This window comes from Elephas maximus, chromosome 2, assembly GCF_024166365.1.
Source record: "Elephas maximus indicus isolate mEleMax1 chromosome 2, mEleMax1 primary haplotype, whole genome shotgun sequence".
Lineage (NCBI taxonomy): Eukaryota > Metazoa > Chordata > Mammalia > Proboscidea > Elephantidae > Elephas > Elephas maximus.
In genome coordinates, this window is record NC_064820.1 from 87,058,584 (window position 1) to 87,083,263 (window position 24,680).

At 39.9% G+C, this 24,680-nt stretch overlaps 1 protein-coding gene across 7 annotated transcripts in view; it reads left to right on the forward strand.

Moving 5' to 3' along the window:
* The first annotated feature begins 6,281 nt into the window (after positions 1-6,281).
* The window catches only part of ATG10 (autophagy related 10), a 421,428-nt gene continuing 403,029 nt past the window's right edge, over positions 6,282-24,680 (forward strand). For 4 of the 7 annotated variants that reach the window (XM_049867030.1, XM_049867003.1, XM_049867021.1 and 1 more), the window contains exon 1: positions 6,515-6,564. In XM_049867030.1, the coding sequence (XP_049722987.1) occupies positions 6,544-6,564 (21 nt within the window). In that variant the 5' untranslated portion in view covers positions 6,515-6,543. Of the gene's footprint in view, positions 6,476-6,512; positions 6,565-22,195; positions 22,215-24,680 lie in introns of those variants that run through there. The other 3 variants (XM_049867036.1, XM_049867061.1, XM_049867054.1) reach the window with 3 other exon arrangements.

Below are 24,680 nucleotides of genomic sequence, written 5' to 3' on the forward strand. Positions count from 1 at the left end.
AGTCGGAATCAACTCCATGGGAATGGGTTTGGTTTTTGGTATTTGTATTCTCATTTTGATAGCAAAATGTATGTCCACTCCTAGGCATTTACCTAAAAGAAATGAAAATATACATCCCAATAATACTTGCACGTGATTGTTCATATAGCTTTATTCATAATAGCCGAAAGCTGGAACCAACCTAAAAGTTCCTCTCAGATGAATGGATGTATAAATTGTGGTATATCCATACACTGGAAACTGCTCAACAATGCAAAATGAATTGTTGTTGTTAGGTTTCAACTCATAGCAACCCTGTGTATAACAGAATGAAACACTGCTCGGTACTACGCCATCCTCACAATCATTGCTATGCTTCAGCCCATTGTGGCAGCCACTGTGTTGACCCATCTCATTGAGAGTCTTCCTCTTTTTCACTGATCCTCCATTTAATCAAACATGATGTCCTTCTCCAGAGACTGGTCCTTCCTGATAATGTGTCCAAAATACGTGAAACAAAGTTTCACCATCTTTGGTTGTAAGGAGCATTCTGGCTGTACTTCTTCCAAAACACATTTGTTTGTTCTCCTGGCAGCCCATGGTATATTTAATATTCTTCGACAACATGGTAATTCAAATGCGTCAATTCTTTTTCTGTCTTCCTGATTCATCATCCAGCTTTCATACGCAGATGTTGTCGTTGTTAGGTGCCCTTGAGTGGGTTCCGGCTCATAGTGATCCTATGTATAACAGAAAGAAACACTCTCTGGTCCTGTGCCATCCTTACAATCATTGTTATGCTTGAGCCCATCATTGCAGCCACTCTGTCAATCCATCTCATTGAGGGTCTTCCTCTTTTTCGCTGCACCCTTCTTTATCAAGCATGATGCCTTCCTCCAGTGACTGATCGTTCCCAATAACATGTTCAAAGTATGTGAGACCAAGTCTCGCCATCCTCGTCTCTAAGGAGCATTCTGGCTGTACTTCTTCCATGCATCTGAGGTGATAGAAAATACACTGGCTTGGGTCAGGTGCACCTTAGTCCTCAAGGTGATATCCTTGCTTTTGAACACTTTAAAGAGGTCTTTTGCAGCAGATTTGCCCAACGCAATAAGTCGTTTGATTTCTTGACTGCTGCTTCCTTGAGCATTGATTACGGATCCAAGTAAAATGAAATCCTAAATGAATTAACTACTGACAAATGCAACAACATAGATGACTCTCAAAAACAATATGCTGAGCCCAAGAGGCCGGACACACAAAAAAGTACACCGTATGACACCCTTTTCTGGGATAGGCAAACCTAATCTAAAGTGACTGTTGTTGGGTGCACTCAGGTCGATTCCCATTCATAGTTTACACATGTGACAGAGTAGAGCTACTGCATAGGGTTTTCTGACTAATCTAGAGTAAATGAATGGTTGCCAAAGGCGGAGGCTGAGGGAAGGGATTAACTGCAAAGGGGTATGAGGTAACTTTTTGAGCTAATGAAAATGTTATATATATTGATTTTGGCAATGGTTACTGTCTTGGTTATCTAGTATTGCTACAACAGAGATATCATACATGAATGGCTTTAAAGAATAGAAATTTATTTTCTCACAATTGAGGAGGCTATAAGCCCAAATTCAGGGTGCTGGACCTAGGGGAAGGCTTTCTCTCTCTACCAGCTCTGGGGAAATGTCCTTGTCTCTTCAGCTTCTATTTCTTGGCTTCTTGGTGATCTTCACATGGCATGACATCTATCTTGCCCCATCTCTGCTTCCTTGCTTCTTAATTTGCTCCTTTTACATCTCAAAGAGATTGATTCAAGACATAATAAAGAAAGCCTATCAGGATTATCACCGCAGGTACAGGGGTTAGGATTCACAACACATATTCTGGGGGAGACACAGTTCAACCCATAACAGCTATAACTAGTGCATATATATAGATATGTAAAAATGCATTGAACTGTACACATAAAATGGGAGCATTCTATTGTATGTAAATTATACCTTGAGAAAAGTTGACTGAAAATATAAAAATAAAACAAAAAATATATATGTACTGAAGTGTACTAACGTCCCAGAGTGGCACAAACATTTTGCACTCAACTACTAACCTAAAAGTTGACAGTCTGAACCCACCCAATGGCACTGTGGAAAAAAGGCCTGGAGATCTGCTTCTGTAATGCTTATAGCCAGGAAAACCCTATGTAACAGTCCTACTATGTAATACATAGGGTCACCATGAGTTGGATGCAACTCAACAGCCACAGATTTTGTTTTGCATTGGTACTAGAGGTAACAAGAAGTGGCTTGATGGGGGGCTTTAATCACCTCCCTTTGATTCTTATCAATCCTTTCATGCCCATTCTTTGATTGGATTATTTTTCTTTACTCACTTTTAGGTAGGTGCTATGCACACAAAATTTCAAGACAAGTTTCTTATCTCTGCCACCCACTCATATTGCCTCCACTATCTCCTTTGCTAGAATTTATCTTTCCCTGAGGGCCTCCTAGGGGGTGGTTGTAGAGACCTGCCTATTACAAGCTGCAGCAGAGATGGCTATTATCTCCCAGTATTTTTTCTCCCCTTCTTTCTTTTAATAATAGAACAACCCCAGCCTGTCAAGGTTTGGCTGGGCACTTGAGTACCTAGCTAGAGACTACATTTCCTACCTTCCTTTCCATGTAGGTAAGGCCTGTGGGATACGAGCAAAAAGAATATGTACAAATGACAGGAACTGACACGACTGGGAAAATAAGACATTTATCATGTCACTTTAAACTTGAGTCCTATTACTGGGCCAAAATATCTAAAGGACACTATAAATTAATATTTCAAAATAAATCCTACAATTATTTTGTGAAAGACACAATTATGCTACAGTTTAATTTTTGGTAATAAAAGTGCTCATTGGTTAAAGGAAAACACTTGAAATATAATACAGTTTATATAACCCTATTATGGCTTTTTCCGCTCATTTTACCTGAGTCTTAAAAACAAAACAAAAAACAAGAAACCAAAGGCACCTGGACCTCTATCATCTTCTAGGAGGCCCTGTGGGAACATGGACATTTAACATGTAATGGACAAACTGAATTCCGTGAGGGAAAGATGAAAATATGGGGAGCTGGAAGGAGAATCAGGGAACTGCAGTTTTATGTAAGCTATGGAAACCCTGGTGGTGTAGTGGTTAAGTGCTACGGCTGCTAAACAAAGGGTTGGCAGTTCAAATCCTCCAGGTGCTCCTTGGAAACTCTATGGGGCAGTTCTACTCTGTCCTATAGGGTTGCTACGAGTTGGAACCGACTCGACGGCACCGGGTTTGGTTTGGGTTTTCGGTAAGGGAAGAAAGATTTTTCAAAAGTGATGAACATGTCCAAATGATTTAATGATTAAGACATTATTACCCTTAGTCCCAGTGGCATACTGGTTAAGAGCTATGGCTGCTGGCCAAAAGATCGGCAGTTCAAGTCCTCCAGCTGCTCCTTGGAAACCCTGTGGGGCAGTTCTACTCTGTCCTATAGGGTCACTATGAGTCAGAAGCCACTAGACAGCAATGGGTTTTTATCCTTAGTATTTTAAATGTTAAAAAGCAAAGATGTCACTTTGGTGTTTTCTATCACCTCATATGCATGTGAAAGTTGGACAATGAATAAGGAAGACCAAAGAATTGATGCCTTTGAATTATAGTGTTAGTGAAGAATACTGACTGCCTGAAAAACAAACAAATCTGTCTTGGAAGAAGTACAAGAATGCTCCTTAGAAGTGAGGGTGGTGAGACTTTGTTTCTCATACTTTGGACATGTTATCAGGAGGGACCAGTCTGTGGAGAAGGACATCACGCTTGGTAGAGGGTCAGTGAAAAAGAGGAAGACCCTCTACGAGGTGGACTGACACGGTGGCTGCAACAATGGGCTCAAGCATAATAATAATTGTATGAGTATAGTGGGGGACTGGGCAGTGTTTCTGTTGTACATAGCGTCACTATGAGTTAGAACCCACTCCGTGGCAGCTAACAACAACAACAATGTCCTTATTCTCGGTTTTCATTCCTGTAAAATGGGTATCTTGTGTGGTTATCATGTGACTGATCACGTATAAAACTTCTGGCCTATAGCTTCCATCCTTTTTTTTGTGATTAATTCATTACTTTATTCAACAAATACTTATTACTAGTAAGGAACCCTGTTAGAGGTTGGGGATGCAATGATGATGGACCCCACCTTAAAGCACTTGATAGTGGTATAGGATAAACACGTTCCTTGTAATGAGTGATACGCTGAGGGAAAGTACATGAAGGTTACCCATTTTACTTATTTTAGTTTCTTTGTTTTGGGCAGGTAAAATATGAAACTTAAAACCAAATGAATAAAAAAAATTTTTTTTAGGTAACATGTATTTGGTTGAAAAGTTCTAAAATATTGAGTTCAATATAAAATAATACATTCTTATTTTTGCACGTGAAAGCTTTGTTTTCAAGGTAACTACTTGTAATTGAGGGAGAAACCCACCCACTAAAGCTCTCATTCAGAACTTACTGTCCAGTACTTAAAAAAAAAAAACAAACTAATAGATAATCTTAATTGGCAGCTATTCAGTTCATTTATATCCATACTTGCTAAAACATGTCAGTGGAAATTTACCTATACTAGTAGTTATCTTTTTATTTTTAATTGAGATTTAGAACATTTTACGTAAAGTTTACTCCTTTTATGAGTTTTTTATTATTGTAATAATATATATCACATTTGCCAATTGAACATTTTCAGTAGTCCCTGGGTGCTGCAAACAGTTAAGTGCTGGACTGCAAGCGGAAAGGTTGGCAGTTTGAACCCCTCAGAGGCGCCTCTGAGGACAGGATTGGCAATCTGCTTTCAAGGTTACAGCCTTGAAAACCCTATGGAGCAGTTCTACTCTGCATACCTGGGGTTGCAATGAGTCGGAATTGACTGGACTACAATAACAATATAGTGATGCTAATTACATTAATCATATTGTGCAACTATATTGCCTCTCTTTTATGAGTTTTAATAAACAAAATCAGTCGTGAAATGACCAAAGCAATGAAGGTATGGAAGAGTTCCATCTCCTCCCCCAAATTCCTTCATATTCCTTTGTAGTCAACTCCTTCCCTCAACCCCTACCCCTGATCACTGCTGATCAGAATTCTGTCCTTATGTTTCTTTTTAAACTTTTTGTTTTGGAATAACTATACTCACAGGAAGGTGCAAATACAGTCCATAGAGTTCCGTGTACCCATCTCCCAGGTTTCCCCAATGGTGACATCTTATATAACCACAGTACAAGCTAAAAGCCATGCCCTGTACATTTGGAAGCAGGTTTTCCTTTCACTTCTGTGCCTGCTTTCACTTCTTTCTTTGCACACTAATTTATTCCTTGTGTTAAAAGGAGCAGATGCTAGTTTTCCCTCAGATGTCTGCTGTTGCATTTTCAAGTATTTTAGTTCGATCATCCCTGTTACTCCTATATCTCTCCCGACCGTATCCCCCAATTTAATTTTGCTGCTAGGATTTTTTTTTTCCTCCCTGGTACGTGCCACAGATGGTACTGTTGTCGATATTCGAATTCCTCACTCTTCTTTCTCCCTGTATCCTTAGAATTTAGAGGGGTAGTGGTGCTTGTGCCTACAAGTTGTGGTGTTTACAGTACTTTTTTGTAGTGTGTGCATATTAGCTGGAGTGGTTTATGCAACCTCTTAAAGAGGGATGCTGGCTGGCTGTGGTGGCAGTGCTTAAGAGCTCAGCTGTTAAACAAAAGGTCGGCAGTTGAAACCACCGGTCGCTCCTTGGAAACGCTATGGAGCAGCTCTGCTCTGTCCTATAGAGTAGCTGTGATTCAGAATCAGCAACAGGTTTTAGACGGATGCTAGTGACACTACGTACTTCATCCCTGTTCTCACTCTTTCTCCATTGATCACCTTTTCATTTTCCAAATATTTCGCTATTTGGAAGAGGGTGTGCAAAAGTATAAATGCCCTCGAAACGATTAGCACCCCCGAACCCCTCTCAACCATCAGCCTCTGTGCTCCACAAAAGACACAGCCACCTTTTAGTTCCCGGGGACACCCCCCACGGAGCAAGGAAGGCTACCTCGGCACTTGGCGCCGCCAAAGAACAGGGAAGTCACGCCCCTCGGCACCAGCCCCGGCCCAGCGCGCGTGCCCAGACGACAGCCGCCGGCGTGAGCGGGTTCCGGCGGCGCGTAGGAGGCGCAGTACGCATGCTCCGACTCCGTCTCAGGCTCTGACGGCGCTTTAGGGAGGGGTCGGGCACCTGGGCGGGTGGAGCTCCTAGCTGCGGAGTGGGTTCCTCGGCTGCCGCCCTCGTGGCCTTCGGGGGCACCGCCACTTTCGTCCCCAGGGTCATTGGCGGGCTACCGCCTCACAGAGCAGCGGGTCCCTCTCCTAGGCTCCCCTCCCCCAGCCCCGTCGCCCCGCCCCCGCCGGTCTGGGCCGCGGGCGGGGTCAGGGGCCGAGCGGAGAGGGGTGAGTATTCCCATAGCCTTTGCGGGCCTCCTCTTCCTGGGTCTGCTTCCCCCACGGTCTGCACCCTGATGCCAGGACAGGGAGGGAAGGTGCGTAGTGGGCGGGCGTGAAGCAGCCTAACCCTGAACAAAAGAGCGGAGAAGCGGGGATCCCACCAGTGAAATGCAGGCCCGGTTCCCGCTGCCGCTCTAGAGCCACAACTTGGGGGTGCGAGTTGTGAGGCGGGGGAGCACGGTCTCCTTGTTTCCTCTCATCCTCCCACCCCGGCCCCGGTTCCCGCTGCTCGCACCCAGTGTGACCAGCACTCCTGGGGCCACCATCCAAAGGCCCTCGGTGTTGGTAGTTGTTGCCATGCGTTCATTTAAAGCCTGCACATTCGTGGAAAGTCCATGTAACATTGAAACAAAGGGTATCAATTTACGGGCCCTTCCAATGTCCAAATCTGCCTTAACTCCAATGAAGGGTTTCAGATTCATTAAGTGTCAGAAGTAACCTGATATTTATAGCCAGTGATTTTTCTTATAATGTACCTATTCATGGTACCGGAAATCATGAGTGAAGAGAAGAAATAAGGGAATAGTTGACTGATTTATAGAAACCTGTTTTTAGTGATGGTAAAAATTATAGAAAAGTTGGAAATAAGGCAAAAACATGGTTACATGTCCTTTAAAAGTCCAAATGGAGCATAGTCTAACAGGCCCACCTGAAGATGAGGTAATTACCTAGGCAAATATACTTTAGTTTGATAGAATATTGATTAGGGTCCAGCCTCTGAAGTTGTATGTTTTTGTGTGATCCAGATGCAAATGATTGTTAACTGAGAGGAAAAAAAAAAATACTCCAGGAGGTTGTGGATTTATTGTCCTATAGGATATTAACCGTTTTTGTATTTAACCTACCAATCTATAACAGCATTCTTAGTGTTTATACTCTTTTTTTGAAATGCTTTTGAACTCTCCTCACCATTAGCTGGCTCGCTCATTGATGAGTTAAATAAATTTTTTACACAGGCTCATTTGTATGAGTCGTGTTTATAACTTTTTAAAACTTGTAACTTGATGAAGTCTTTCACCCTGTAGAGGCAAAAGCTTAAGTTTATGCTTTTCAGAAACATAAGCATATGGCCTTGTGGAGTATTCTAATACATCATAGAACTCCAAGTAGAATCCTTCTTTGCTTCCAGAGACTTAAATAGTGGCCAAATGAAAAATGAAAATCTTGACCAAAAAAATAAGTATTGAGTATTAAGAAATTCAAATTAAAGTCCTGCAAATTGCAGGGTTAAAAATTCTTGTTATTGGTATTTTAATTGAGAAAACACTGGGAATAGTTCTAAGCTAGATTCATTTGGATATAGAATGTGACAAGATCATTTCTCTTCCCTACTTCCACCCCCCAACACCCATTTTTATTTAAGATAAAGTTAACTGAGATTTTGCTATGTGATGGGGCAATCAACTATACTTTTTGAGACAAATTATATGTTGATAGTAGTTCCTAATGATTATGTGTTTCTAAGATAGGTAAGTAGCTTCTTAGGAAAAACAAGTAGGGCAAAGCTTATATAAGTAGATTGCTTTTAAGACTAGGCTTGATTTGATTGTGAAAATTCGAAGCATAGAGATGTGTTTGGAACCCTGAAGTGTTTGAGGCTGTGTTTTGAATCAGAAATATAGTCAGGGAACCATAACAAAAATAAAGAAATTATCTGGTGATCAGGGGTTGAAAACAAATGTCTTCAGGGGCCAAGCAGGCTGGGTATAAACCAATTGGTGAGTAGGGAAGTGGAGAATAAACTCCACCTAAAGGTGTCCGGGTTAAGGAGGGGTAGCAGAACCTGAGGTTCCTTTAACATACCTGCCTTCCCAAGTCTTGAAGTGCTTGATCTCACAGTTTACAAAATGGAGGAAGAGTACTTTTTATATGAGTTGAGCTTTATGAGAGCTTTATATGAGTCAGTATCTTTATGAGAGACCTTTTTTTTTTTCTTTAAATCATCACTTCTGAGCTTTACAATGGTTTCCTACCAGGGTTTTGAACCGGCTCTTCCCAGTTCAATCATGGCCGAGGAAACAACACCAGAACAGACCTCAATTTTTTAAATTTGGGTGAACCATAACCATAACTGGAATGGGAAAGATTACAATTGAAGCCCTGCTAGAAACTTCATCTTCCTCTTGGAAAACATGGGCAGTGTACGTGTGGCAGAGCAACCAGATCTCTTGCAGGTCAAATTTTGTGCAGTTGGAAACAGCAGTACCCTGCTCAAAGATGGAGGCCAACTGCACCACTTTGAATGTGTGTCGCCTTCCTCAGTCCTGGCAATAATCCAGTGCTGTGCATCAGGCTCCTGAAAGGGCTCACTCAGCGTCTTACAAGTCTCCTGTTTCAGGACTTCAACCAATAATTTTTACTGTTGGTTATGGTTCTGGATCACCCAAATTAAAAAAATTCAAGTCTATTCTGGTTTCGCTTCATCAGCCGTGACTGAACTGGTTCTAATGAGTTCAAAGCCCTGTTTCCTTCTGCCCACTATTTGAGTTTATGGCTATTTATAAACTGCTTCCACCTGGAAAGTTTTCCTGTGTTCCTGAATTTTATACTCTTCAATTAGGCTCTTTACCTCTCTACCTCATTTCAACCTTTTCCTAGGTGTATTGTCTCTATCCCACCCTCCCTATCCTTTTTCTGTTGTATCTCTACCTTTCTATATGGTCTCATAATTCAAGGATTAGCTCGAATCTAACTCCTCTAGGTTACAGGGTTTAGGTCCAAACTGCCTTAGTTCTTAACAGCTGTGTTACCTTGGACAAATTAGTTAACCTTTCATTGTCTAAATGTTTTCATTTGTAACATAAAGAATAAGCACCTCATAGGGTTGCTGTGGGGATTTAGTAAGTTAATACAGTGCTTGATACATAGTAAAGGCTTAATACATGGTATTATAATTGTTATCATTATTTTGATCCATACTAATTATTTAAACTGTCATTGTAGCATCAGTAATTTTTACTTTCTCTTATTCTCTAGTATTCTTTTCAGTTTGAATCCTTACTTTGATTACATACTGTTTGTTCAGGGCCAACACTATATGTTGTATTTCTTCTTAAAAGTCTCTTACGGCATTTCTAGGATGATTCTGGGGATTCAGTATAATATATTTTTTTCTTCTTATGTTACTATCGGAAACCCTGGTGGTGTAGTGGTTAAGTGCTATAGCTACTAACCAAAAGGTTGGCAGTTCGTATCCACCAGACACTCCTTGGAAACTCTATGAGACAGCTCTTCTCTGTCTGATAGGGTGGCTGTGAGTTAGAATCGACTCGACCCGACCCGACTGCAATGGGCTGGGTTTTTATCTTACTAACTAGTTTCTGTTTTACTTCTGTTACTTGTATTTTAAAATGTACAACTTACCGTATTTCAAAAGTATTTGAGGTAGGTTATAAATTATATATAATAGCATATAAAATAAAGTTAAATCAGGGTCATGAAAAAAATGAAGCTTGAATAGAAAGGTGTGGTTTGGGTCTCTTATACTGAAATACATACTGTAAGAGTTGTCCAGTTGTTAAAGATGGGCCACAGATTAATTTCTGAGCTTCCTGACAATCAAAGGAAAGAAGGAAACATACCACTTGCTCAGGAAAGACAGCCCCTTGGAAGTAATATTAGTGAATGAATGCAGATTGTGCATTTCAAGACTTTGTTAAGCCCTAACACACTTCCCAGTGGTTCTCAAAGGGGACTTGGCATTTTGGTAGGACTGTTCTTCATTAAAAAAAAAAAAAAAAAAAAAAAAAATTTTTTTTTTTTAGTTCTTCATTGTGCGGGACTGTCCTGTGCATTGTAGGATGTTTATTATCCCTGAGCACTAAACAGCAATAACAAACTACATTCCTTCTTTGTGACAATCTAATTTGATGCCACTCATTTCCAAATACCTCCTTGGGGAATGGTCTCCCTGAAGTTGGGAACCATTGGGTCTTATGTGCCTCTCCATCACTCCACACAAACTTTGCTCCATCCACTGCCACTGTTTTTTTTTTTTTTTTTTTTCTTTTAAGTTTAGTGCACTGTTTTCAGGCCCTGTCTGTACAGGGGCTCTTGGTTCTTTTTTTTTTTTTCCACATTTTTTATTATCTGCACTTTGCTCTTTTTATTGCTAAGGGGTATTTCATTGTATGTATATCCCAGAATTCGTTTTTCTATTCATCTATTGATGAATATTTGCATTGTTTCCGGTTTTTGGCTATGATGAATAAAATGCTATCAACCTTTATGTATACGTCTTGTAATGAAAATATATATATATGTATTTTTAAATAATTTTTATTGTGCTTTAAGTGAAAGTTTACAAATCAAGTCAGTCTGTCACATGTAAGCTTATATACACCTTACTCCATACTCCCACTTACTCTCCCCCTGAGTCAGCCCACTTCCTCCTTCCAGTCTCTCCTTTTGTGACGGTTTTGCCAGTTTCTAACCCTCTCTACCCTCCTATCTCCCCTCCAGACAGGAGATGCCAACACAGTCTCAAGTGTCCACCTGATACAAGTAGCTCACTCTTCATCAGCATCTCTCTCCAACCCATTGTCCAGTCCCTTCCATGTCTGATGAGTTGTCTTCGGGAATGGTTCCTGTCCTGGGCCAACAGAAAGTATGGGGACCATGACTGCCGGGATTCCTCTAGTCTCAGTCAGACCATTAAGTTTGGTCTTTTTATGAGAATTTGGAGTCTGCATTCCACTGTTTTCCTGCTCCCTCAGGGGTTCTCTGTTGTGCTCCCTGTCAGGGCAGTCATCGGTTGTGGCCGGGCACCATCTAGTTCTTCTGGTCTCAGGATGATGTAAGTCTCTAGTTGATGTGGCCCTTTCTGTCTCTTGGGCTCATAGTTATCATGTGACCTTGGTATTCTTCATTCTCCTTTGATCCAGGTGGCTTGAGACCAATTGATGCATCTTAGATGGCTGCTTGTTAGCATTTAAGACCCCAGACGCCACACTTCAAAGTGGCATGCAGAATGTTTTCATAACAGAATTATTTTGCCGATTGACTTAGAAGTCCGCTTAAGCCATAGTCCCCAAACCCCTGCCCTTGCTCTGCTGACCTTCGAAGCATTCAGTTTATCCAGGAAACTTCTTTGCTTTTGGTCCAGTCCAGTTGAGCTGACCTTCTGTGTATTGAGTATTGTCCTTCCCTTCACCTAAAGTAGTTCTTATCTACTAACTAATCAGTAAATAACCCTCTCCCACCCTCCCTCCCTCCCCCCCCTCCCCCCCTGTAACCACAAAAGTATGTGTTCTTCTCAGTTTATACTGTTTCTCAAGATCTTATAATAGTGGTCTTATACAATATTTGTCCTTTTGCCTCTGACTAATTTCACTCAGCATAATGCCTTCCAGGTTCCATGTTATGAAATGTTTCACAGATTAGTCACTGTTCTTTATCGATGCGTAGTATTCCATTGTGTGAATATACCATAATTAATCTCACCATTCATCCGTTGATGGACACCTTGGTTGCTTCCAGCTTTTTGCTATTGTAAACAGAGCTGCAGTAAACATGGGTGTGCATATATCTGTTTGTGTGAATGCTCTTATTTCTCTAGGGTATATTCCGAGGAGTGGGATTTCTGGGTTGTATGGTGGTTCTATTTCTAACTGTTTAAGATAACGCCAGATAGATTTCCAAAGTGGTTGTACCATTTTACATTCCCACCAGCAGTGTATAAGAGTTCCAATCTCTCCACAGCCTCTCCAACATTTATTATTTTGTGTTTTTTGGATTAATGCCAGCCTTGTTGGTGTGAGATAGAATCTCATCGTAGTTTTCATTTGCATTTCTCTAATTGCTAATGATCGAGAGCATTCTCTCATGTATCTGTTAGCTGCCTGAAAATCTTCTTTAGTGAAGTGGCTGTTCATATCCTTTGCCCACTTCTTGATTGGGTTGTTTGTCTTTTTGTGGTTGAGTTTTAACAGAATCATATAGGTTTTAGAGATCAGGCACTGGTCGGAGATGTCATAGCTGAAAAATTTTTCCCAATCTGTAGGTGGTCTTTTTACTCTTTTGGTGAAGTCTTTAGATGAGCATAGGTGTTTGATTTTTAGGAGCTCCCAGTTATCTGGTTTCTCTTCATCATTTTTGGTAATGTTTTGTATTCTGTTTATGCTTTGTATTAGGGCTCCTAACGTTGTCCCTGTTTTTCTTCCATGATCTTTATCATTTTAGTCTTTATGTTTGGGTCTTTGATCCAGTTGGAGTTCGTTTTTGTGCATGGTGTGAGGTATGGGTCCTGTTTCATTTTTTTGCAAATGGGTATCCAGTTATGCCAGCACCATTTGTTACAAAGACTATCTTTTCCCCAATTAACTGACACTGGGCCTTTGTCAAATATCAGCTGCTCGTATGTGGATGGATTTATATCTGGGTTCTCAATTCTGTTCCATTGGTCTATGTGCCTGTTGTTGTACCAGTACCAGGCTGTTTTGACTACTGTGGCTGTATAATAGGTTCTAAAATCAGGTAGAGTGAGGCCTCCCACTTTCTTCTTCTTTTTCAGTAATGCTTTACTTATCTGAGGCTTCTTTCCCTTCCATATGAAGTTGGTGATTTGTTTCTCCATCACATTAAAAAATGTCATTGGGATTTGGATCGGAAGTGCATTGTATGTATAGATGGCTTTTGGTAGAATAGACATTTTTACTATGTTAAGTCTTCCTATCCATGAGCAAGGTATGTTTTTCCACTTAAGTAGGTCCTTTTTAGTTTCTTGCAGTAGTACTTTGTAGTTTTCTTTGTATAGGTCTTTTACATCTTTGGTAAGATTTATTCCTAAGTATTTTATCTTCTTGGGGGCTACTGTGAATGGTATTGATTTGGTGATTTCCTCTTCGATGTTCTTTTTGTTGATGTAGAGGAATCCAAGTGATTTTTGTATGTTTATCTTATAACCTGAGACTCTGCCAAACTCTTCTATTAGTTTCAGTAGTTTTCTGGAGGATTCCTTAGGGTTTTCTGTGTATAAGATCATGTCATCTGCAAATAGAGATAATTTTACTTCCTTCTTGCCAGTCCGGATGCCCTTTATTTCTTTGTCCAGCCTAATTGCTCTGGCTAGGACCTCTAGCACAATGTTGAAGAAGAGCGGTGATAAAGGGCATCCTTGTCTGATTCCCGTTCTCAAGGGAAATGCTTTCAGGTTCTCTCCATTTAGAGTGATGTTGGCTGTTGGCTTTGTATAGATGCCCTTTATTATGTTGAGGAATTTTCCTTCAATTCCTATTTTGCTGAGAGTTTTTATCATGAATGGGTGTTGGACTTTGTCAAATGCCTTTTCTGCATCAATTGGTTAAGATCATGTGGTCTTTGTCTTTTGTTTTATTTATATGGTGGATTACATTAATGGTTTTTCTAATGTTAAACCAGCCTTGCATACCTGGTGTAAATCCCACTTGGTCATGGTGGATTATTTTTTTGATATGTTGTTGAATTCTGTTGGCTAGAATTTTCTTGAGGATTTTTGCATCTATGTTCATGAGGGATAAAAAAAAAAAAAATGAGGGATATAGGTCTGTAATTTCCTTTTTTTGTGGTGTCTTTACCTGGTTTTGGTATCAGGGATATGGTGGCTTCATAGAATGAGTTAGGTAGTATTCCATTATTTTCGATGCTTCGAAATACCTTTAGTAGTGGTGGTGTGAACTCTTCTCTGAAAGTTTGGTAGAACTCTGCAGTGAAGCCGTCCGGGCCAGGGCATTTTTTTTGTTGGGAGTTGTTTGATTACCTTTTCAATCTCTTTTTTTGTTATGGGTCGATTTAGTTGTTCTGATTGTGTTAGTTTAGGTAGGCAGGGTTTTTCTAGGAATTCATCCATTTTTTCTAGTTTGCAAATTTGTTAGAGTACAATTTTTCGTAATAATCTGATATGATTCTTTTAATTTCAGGTGGGTCTGTTGTGATGTGGCCCATCTCGTTTCTTATTCAGGTTATTTGTTTCCTTTCCTGTATTTCTTTAGTCAGTTTGGCCAATGGTTTATCAATTTTGTTAATTCTTTCAAAGAACCAGCTTTTGGCTTTGTTAATTCTTTCCATTGTTTTTCTGTTCTCTAATTCATTTAGTTCAGCTCTAATTTTTATTATTTGTTGTCTTCTGGTGCCTGATGGATTCTTTTGTTGCTTGCTATTTGTTCAAGTTGTAGGGACAGTTCTCTGCTTTTGGCTCTTTCTTCTTTATGTATGTGTGCATTTATTGATATAAATTGACCTCTGAGCACTGCTTTTGCTGTGTCCCAGAGGTTTTGATAGGAAGTGTTTTCATTCTCGTTGCATTCCATGAATTTCTTTTTTCCCTCCTTAATGTCTTCTATAACCCAGTCTTTTTTGAGCAGGGTATTGTTCAGTTTCCAAGTATTTGATTTCTTTTCCCTAATTTTTCTGTTATTTATTTCCACTATTATAGCCTTGTGGTCTGAGAAGATGCTTTGTAATATTTCAACGTTTTGGATTCTGCAAAGGTTTGTTTTATGACCTAATATGTGGTCTATTCTAGAGAATGTTCCATGTGTGGTAGAAAAAAAAGTATACTTTGCAGCTGTTGGGTGGAGTGTTCTGTATAAGTCTATGAGGTCAAGTTGGTTGATTGTAGCAATTAGGTCTTCCATGTCTCTATTGAGCTTCTTACTGGAAGTCCTGTCCTTCTCCAAAAGTGGTGTGTTGAAGTCTCCTACTATAATTGTGGAGGTGACTATCTCCCTTTTCAGTTCTGTTAAAGCTTGTTTTATGTATCTTGCAGCCCTGTCATTGGGTGCATAAATATTTAATATGGTTGTATCTTCCTGGTCTATTGTCCCTTTAATCATTATGTAGTGTTCTTCTTTATCCTTTGTGGTGGATTTAACTTTAAATCTGTTTTGTCAGAAATTAATATTGCTACTCCTGCTTTTTTTTGCATGTTGTTTGCTTGATATATTTTTTTCCATCCTTTGAGTTTTAGTTTGTTTGTGTCTCTAAGTCTAAGCTGTGTCTCTTGTAGGCAGCATATAGACGGATCGTGTTTCTTTATCCAGTCTGAGACTCTCTGTCTGTTTATTGGTCCATTTAGTCCATTTACATTCAGCATACTTATAAATATGTGTTTAGTGCTGTCACTTTGATGCCTTTTTGTGTGTGTTGTTGACAATTTCATTTTTCCACTTACTTTTTTGTGCTGAGACGTGTTTCTTGGTAAATTGTGTGTTCCTCATTTTCATAGTAGTTGAATTTATGTTTGCTGAGTCGTTATGTGTTTCTTGGTTTTTTGAGTTATGGAGTTGTTATACCTCTTTGTGGTTATCTTATTATTTACCCCTATTTTTCTAAGTAAAAACCTAACTTGTATTGTCCTATATCACCTTGTTTCCTTCTCCATGTGGCAGTTCTATGCCTCCTGTATTTAGTCCCTGTTTTTGATTATTGTGATCTTTTACATATTGACTTCATTGATTCCCTGTTTTGAGCATTTTTTTGTTTTTAAAATTAATTTTAATTTGTTTTTGTGATTTCCCTATTTGAGTTGATATCAGGATGTTCTGTTCTGTGACCTTGTGTTGTGCCAGTATCTGATATTGTTGGTTTTCTGACCAAACAATTTCCTTTAGTATTTCTCGTAGCTTTGGTTTGGTTTTTGCAAATTCTCTAAGCTTGTGTTTATCTGTAAAAGTTTTAATTTCACCTTCATATTTGAGAGAGTTTTGCTGGATATATGATCCTTGACTGGCAATTTTTCTCCTTCAGTGCTCTATATATGTCATCCCATTGCCTTCTTGACTGCATGGTTTCTGCTGAGTAGTCTGAACTTATCCTTGATTCTCCTTTGTAGGAGACCTTTTTTTTTTATCCCTGGCTGCTTTTAAAATTTTCTCTTTATCTTTGGTTTTGGCAAGTTTGATGATAATGTGTCTTGGTGATTTTCTTTTTGGATCAATCTTATGGGGTTCGATGAGCATCTTGAATAGATATCCTTTCATCTTTCATGATGTCAGGGAAGTTTTCTGCCAACAGATCTTCAACTATTCTCTCTGTGTTTTCTGTTATCCCTCCCTGTTCTGGGACTCCAATCACACCCACGTTATTCTTCTTGATAGAGTCCCACATGATTCTTAGGATTTCTTCATTTTTTTATATTCTTTTATCTGATTTTTTTCAGCTCTATTTGTGTCAATTCCCTTGTCCTCCAGGTCCCCCACTCTGCATTCCAATTGCTCCAGTCTGCTCCTCTGACTTCCTATTGAGTTGTCTAATTCTGTAATTTTACTGTTAATCTTTTGGACTTCTGAATGCTGTCTCTCTGTGGATTCTTGCAGCTTATTAATTTTTCTGCTATGTTCTTGAATAATGTTTTTGATTTCTTCCACTGCTTTATCAGTGTGTTCCTTGGCTTTTTTTGTAGATTGCCTTATTTCATTTCTGAGGTCATCCCTGATGTCTTGAAGTGTTCTGTAAATTAGTTTTTTATATTCTGCATCTGGCGATTCCAGGACTGTATCTTCATTTGGGAAAGATTTTGATTCTTTAGTTTGGGGAATTGTAGAAGCAATCATGGTCTGCTGCTTTATGTCATTTGATGTTGACTGCTGTCTCCGAGCCATCTGTAAGATATTGTAGTGATTTATTTTGTATTTGCTCACTGAGTGTTATCTTGTTTTGTTTTCTTTCAATATACGTAGATGGGCTACTAGATTGCAGTGTCTTGATTGTTGTAGCCCTTGAATCACTTATGTCCTGTTACCAGCTGGTTTGGATTGTTACCAGATATATAAGCCTAAGAGTCTGTTCACTATTCTTGAGTAGAATCTGATTTTGGGTCATCAAGTGTGTGGTGCAGAGTGTCACCTATCCATCTAGAGGAGTAGTGGTGATAGTTGTGTGCACCAGATTCTAGTAGCAGCAGGGGTTCACACTCCTGGGGGGACAGGATGCTGACAGGCCTCCCCCAAGTGCCAGTGAGGTAGGTGTGTCTCTATTCCTAAAGCACTTTGGTGGGTGGGTTCTGCAGCTGTACCTTAGGCCCCCAGTGCAAGTGCCTCTACAGATTGGTAGGTGTCACCCTTCTTAGACTCGTAAGGCAGGAGGCTAGGTGGTCTGGGGGGAGCTTCAGCCCTCAGTTCCCCGTTGTGGGTCAGTGAGGACTCTGTTGAATAGGCAGAGATATCAGACCTGGAAAACTTGTCTTTCCAGTAATCCGCTAAAACAATTACAGTCAGATCCCTGTCAGAATTGCCTTTGCATTATAATAGCCACCTTCTTCCCTGTAGGGATGAAAGCCCAAGACTATGGATCACATATGCTTGGCTGGAGCTGGTTTTGTATTTTTAGTCCAATTAGGGAAGGATTTTTTGTCCCTGGGTTTTTTGTAGCTGCTTCTCTCAGGCCAGGAGAATGGGTTAGGAGAAGACCAAAAAAAAAAAAAAAAAGAAGAAGAAAAAGAAAGGAAAACCGCAGAGCACTTCACTGTCTGGCTCAGGAAATTCCAGTGTAAATGAAGCCACTTGGGAGGGGTGGGATCAGATAAATAGGAGAGTAGCACCCCGGAATATAGACAAAGTTACTTATCTTGTTTGGTGATGACTGTTTTATCTGAGATTCCCGAGGGGTGTGTAGCCTGTGTGTGTTGGCTGATTCGAGATTGCTGCCGAGGGTCAGGCCCGCGTTCTGTGCTTGTGCTGTCTCAGAAGCCGTGGTCAGTTCCTCCGCTCCCATTCCAAAGCCCAGCGCCAAGGTTCCCCGGCTGGGATGCCACACTCCAGGCTCCAAAATCAGTCGCTGCCTCCCGGTGACTTCTCCTCCTGTCAGCCGCGTCGCTGCGCTGCCTGCGTGCACTGGCTGGGCTTCCCCCGAGTTCACTTCTGGGGGCTAGGGCTGCGACCGTGTTTGTGCCGTCTCAGGATGCCATGCTCAGCTCCCCTGAGCCCAGTCCAAAGCCTGGCGCCAAGGTTTTCTGACTGGGACGTTGGCTCCAGGCTCCGAAAGCATTCGTTGCTTCCCCGTGGTTGTTCGTTCTCAGTCTCTGTCACTCAGGTCAACTCTTTAGATCTGTGTTTGATGGTCAGGGTTTATAGATTGTCATGTATGTGATCGATTCACTTGTTTTTCTGAGTCTTTGTTGCAAGAGGGATCCAAGGTAGCTTCTACCTAGTCAGCCATCTTGGCCTCGCCTCTGGCAATCCCAGATTCCTTTTTATTCTTTTGTGTTTTTCTTTTTTAATTGGGAACATTTTCTGATACCCAGTGTAAGCCTATTATAAAACCAAACTTTCTGTCTTTCTTTATGGCTCTCCTCCATATGGTGCAAGAGCTTTCTGTTGGCCCCCTATGGTTGCGGATGTTTTGATTTTAGGTATCTTGACAGAAGAGGGACTTGTGTAGCTCGTTATGCTTAGGTGGTGAAGGAGTCCTCCTCTCAGTCTTAGATTGGATGGTAGGTTGATGCCAAATTTATAAAAGACAGACCTATACTGAGAAGGGATCTTCTTTTTCTATTGTTTAACCTTCCAATCCTGTATCTATAAAAGAGGAGAGTATTTCTGTATGGACTGCTAGAAGAACGAACAAATCCGTCATGGAAGAAATATAGCTAGAATGCTCCTTAGAAGTGAGGATGGTGGGCATGTTATCAGGAGGGCCCAGTTCTTGGAGAAGGACAGCACGTTTGGTAAAGTAGAGGGTCAGCGAAAAAGAGGAAGACCTTCCATGAAATGGATTGACACAGTGGCTGCAACAACGGGCTCAAATATATCTACCATTGTCAGGATGGTGCAGGACTAGGCAACATTTTGTTCTGTTACATGTAAGGTCACTATGAGTGAGAGCCAACTCAATGGCACCTAACAATAACACATTTCTGTATGATTTGAAATAGTTTAAAGTTTCTTTTGCCAGACTCTGCTATTCTGAGGGCTCATCCTGTTTCCACAGTTACCTATTGCTACTTTACATTCTGGTATGCAGTAAACCACTTAGTTTCACCTTCCATTTCTGGCCATGCATATTACATTATTGAGAAAGAATTGCCTTGAAAGAGAATTACCAATGGGATTGGAAGCAGTAGAGGAGGGGACATTTCAGGCTCTGTTTCTCTGAAGGAAATATACAATGGGTGTGATGGTTAATTTTATGGTTTGACTTGGTTAGTCTGTCGTGCCCAGTTGTTTGGTCAAAAACTAGTCAAGATGTTGCTATGAAGGTATTTCCGTGTGATTAACATTTAAATAAATTGACCTTAGGTGAAGCAGATTACAGTCCATAATGTGGGTAGGTCTCATCCTATCATTTGAAGGCCTTAAGAACAAAAACTAAAGTTTACTGAGGGAGAATGATATTGCCTCAATACTGTAAATAGACGTCCTACTGGAATTTCCAGCCTGCCACCTGGCCTACTGATTTTGAACTTGACAACCTCACAATTGTGTGAGCCAGTTTCTTAAAATAACTCTATATGTCTTATTGGTTCTGTTTCTCTGAAGCACCTGACTAAGACAATAGGGGAAAATGAAATGCTTTCTTATTCTCTTTCTAACTGGACCTCCTGCTGCCGAGGTCATAGCAAGCATCAGCTACTGATAGAGAGTCCTTGTTTCCAATCCAGGTACAATGTGTTTCCCATTTGACCTTTGATTTGGGATATGTATTTCAGTGGAAAAGCGAAAGGGAGAACGGGGGGGCCTGCTGTCCAGTTGCTATCAAGATTGAACCAACCTCCTCTCTCTTGATGATTCCCTGTAATATTTATTGGATTTCCCAGGGCCATCTCTGCTGTGCTCCACCAAGGCTGCCTTGAAATCTAGGCCTTTGACTAGCCCTTCAATCTTTTGTTTGAATTTTCTAGCATGATTCCTCCTCAAAAGTATCACTGGTGGTAATTAAAAATACTTTGAGGCCTTCAACCTGTTGCTGTCGAGTCAATTCTGACTCATAGTGACCCTATAGGACAGAGTAGAACTGCCCCATAGAGTTTCAAAGGAGCACCTGGTAGAATTGAATAGCTGACCTTTTGGTTAGCAGCTGTAGCTCTTAACCACTATGCCACCAGGGCTTCCACTTGAGGCCTTTAGACTCAGGTAATATTTGGTGGCAGGACCTAGGATTCTGCATTTAAATTTGCATCCTGGGTGCTTCTTTGCTCACTAAAATTTTAAGATCACTGTCCACACACCCTGCTAAGTAAGTAGTTGTGTGCCATTGAGTTGATTCTGATTCACAGTGACTCGATAGGACAGAGTAGAACTGCCTGATAGAATTTCCTAGGCTGTAATCATTATGGAAGCAGATCACCAGGTTTTTTCCTCCCAATGAGCAGGCTGGTGGGTTCAAACCACCAACCTTTTGGTTAGCAGTCAAGTGTTTAACCATTGAGCCACCAGGGTTCCTTAAGTAAGTGATTAGCTCATCAAAATGAATTCAAGCCATAATTGTCATAAAGGTAATATGTTGATTTACCTTTCCCAGATAGTAATTGCGTATTTTTTTTTTGCTGAAGATAGTTATAAACAGTCGCAGAAGTACATTGACAGGGAACTACCAGAAATTCAAGCCAGATTCGGAAGAGAGCTTGGAATGAGGTATATCATTGCTGCTGTCAGAAGGATCTTGGCTGAAAGCAGAGAATACGAGAAAGATGTTTACTGGTGTTTTATTGACCATGCAAAGGCATTTGACTGTGTAGATCATAACAAATTATGAGTGATATTGCGAAGAATGAGAATTCCAGAACATTTAATTGTACTCATGCAGAACTTGTACATAGACCAGGAGGCAGTCATTCGAACAGAACAAGCGAATACTGTGTGGTTTAAAAGCAGGAAAAGTGTGCATCAGGGTTGTATTCTTTCACCATACTTGTTCAGTCTGTATGCTGAGCAAATAATCTGAGAAACTGGACTCTATGAAGAAGAACATGGCATCAGGGTTGGAGGAAGACTCCATAACAATTTGCAATATGCAGATGACACAACCTTGCTTGCTGAAAGTGAAGAGGACTTGAAGCACTTACTGATGAAGATCAAAGACTACAGCCTTCAGTATGGATTATACCTCAACATTAAGAAAACAAGAATCCTCACAACTGAACTAATAAGCAACATTATGATAAACAGAGAAAATATTGAAATTGTCCAGGATTTCGTTTTACTTGGATCCACAGTCAGTGCCTGTGGAAGGAGGAGTCAAGCAATCAAAGGACATACTACATCGGGCAAATCTGCTACAAAAGACCTCTTTAAAGTGTTGAAAAGCAAAAATGTCACTTTGAGAATTAAGGATCGCCTGACCCGTGCCATGGTATTTTCAATCACCTCATATGCATTTTTTCATATGCATGTGAAAGCTGGACAATAAATAAGGAAGACCAGAGAAGAATTGATGCCTTTGAATTATAGTCTTGGTGAAGAATATTGACTATATCATGAACTGCTAGAAAAACAGACAAATCTGCCTTGGAGAAGTACAGCCACAATGCTCCTTAGAAGTGAGAATGGCGAGACATTGTCTCATGTACTTTGGACATGTTATTAGGAGGCAGTCGTCCTTGGAGAAAAACATTGTGTTTGGCAAAGTAGAGGATCAGCAAAAAAGAGGAAGACCCTTGATGACATGGCTCTAATAATGGGCTCAGATATAGCAATGACTGTGAAGATGGGGCAAGACCAGGGAGTTTCCTTCTGTTGTGGAGAGGTGACTATGAGTTGGAACTGACTCAAAGGTACCTACCAACAACAACAGCAACAACAATTGCATATTTTTAGGAAAGAGTCTAAATCTAAAGATATAATAATGTGGCAGCGTTTTGGGGACAGACAAGTATAGGAAGTTGTCCACTTTTATTAGTGAAAAACGATCTTTTTAATGTTTAAACGTACCCATAGTATGTTCTGTGATAATCACAGTTTTGTAAATGATCTGAAATTCTGGGGAAATTTTGTTGTATTTCTTATAGTGTTTTAGTCTCATTATGATTTTGATACACACTGATTTATGTTGATTTATAATAGACCCATAAAAAAGAAATGTCTCTGGCCAAAAATAATAAAAAATCAGTTCCATGCACATTAGATTAAAAATCACATAAAAAATGTAAAGAGTGGTAGTGAAAACGCTTGTTTTTAATTAAAAGGAAGGATCATTTGAACACTGATTATGCACAGTTTTAGAATTCACTGGGGCTGCTTTTCTGAAAAGATATATTTGAATAGCAGCAGAATAAGCTTCTTTACATATCTAGAATGAGTGCTAACCTATAGCTTGGAAAGACTTAACTCGGAGGTGAAAAAGTTATTCTAGCTTTTCAATCTTTAGCGTCTGCTGAAGCAGTTAAAAAAGGGTTTTGATTGTTTGGGCTTAAAAGAAAAAACAAACAGCTGTTCAGCAAGAGTGAGACTCAAGCAAAATAGATGTATTAACAACTTATACTTTATGACATGAGGTGCTGACTCATTTCTAACTTTTACTTATAACCAGCACTGAGAGTTCCATTGTTTAGGATGAGATGAGAATTGAAATTAGCCTTCTTACTGAGAGTTCACCTGCATTCTGTTTTCAGTTCTAATCAGAATTTAGTATAATAGCTTAAGTCTGAAAACATGGGCAGCTCACATGTATAAGGTTTTTCATTTGTAAAATAAGTATTATTCTTGCCACTCTTGGTTAATATGCTATAAAAAAAAAAAATTTTTTTTTTTTTTTTATATAGTTGTGGTTATTTCCATTTTTGACCATATTTTCAGCCATCTCATACTAGGAAGTTCAAAGATGCTAATTTCTGCCTCTACTAGTCTGTGAATTTAGTAGAGGACCAAAGATTATTACAACTTGAAAATACATATAAAAATGTTGCCTGTATTATATTTTCGTTTTTAATAAGTTGAAAATATTCTTGCTTGGGCAAAGGAACAATAATTATTAAGTGATTTTTCATTATGGTGCTTTATGATGATTTGAGTTGAGATGGATATCTTTTTAATATAGTATAGTTCCTAATTTTGTAATCAAGCCGTGTTTGTATTATAGTATGTGACATCCTTCAGCGAATCCCAGACCTTAGATAATTTAAAAAAGTATTCAACCAAATATTAATTAGTGTTTTGATATTCAGTCATCTTGCTAACAGCACAGTGCTGTTAATTGGATAAACTATGGCTATTGAGTGAAATTTTATGTTTCAACTAACATTTTGAATAGTTCAGTAAACCTCAAGTAACTGGAGGGCTTAGGGAATGGAGTATTTTTACATCAATTTTGTTATTAAGTAAGGGTTGGTTTGGGATTTAAAAATAATCCAAAATGTATTAGTATGCTTTATAAATTAAGTTTAATTTTTCTTTGATTTTGTACTTTTTAATATATGTCAGCATCATCATAAAGTTGGAAAACTGTTTTTCTGATCCTTTTTAGTCTTTCTGTTCTAGTTCTGCATCTTCTCCCTGGGCGATCCAGTGGGTTCTGTTATTGTCTATATAATGTTGATTTAGAGCCAGTATCTGCAGACCAGATCTCTCTTTCCTTCTGAGTTCCAGGTGCATGTCAAAATGCCTACTAGACGTTTCATTTGGCTGTTCTACAGCCATGTCAAACTCAATATGTCTCAACTAAACCCATTTATCTCCCCAAATCTACTCTTCCTCCCAGGATGTCTCTCTGGTCAGTGCACCATGACCTAAAGTCCAAAGCTGTGAGTCTTTCTAGAATCTTCTTTCTCTCCTACCGCTCACATAGCAAGAGCTGTCAATAGTAATGAGTATACTATCAAAATGTCTTTTGAAGCCCTCCTCTTCTGCCCTACTGCCACTCTAGCTCTGTTTAGCATCATCATACCTCTCCTGGATTACTGTAGGAAACCCTGGCGGCGTAGTGGTTAAGACCTAATGGCTGCTTACCAAAAAGGTTAGCAGTTGGAATCCACCAGGTGCTCCCTAGAAACCCTATTGGGCAGTTCTGTCCTATAGGGTCACTATGAGTTGGAGTTGACACGATGGCAATGGGTTTGGTTTTTTTGGTTTTGGATTACTGTAAGAGTCTTTCAACTGGTCATCCAGCCGGGCAAGACCTACAGTCTCCACTGGAAGCTAGAATGCAAATCTGATTGGTTCACCCCCGTGGTCAAAACCCTTCTGAGTCCTTCCTTTCTTCATCAGCACTAGTTTTCTGAATACTCTATCTCCAATCTTATGTT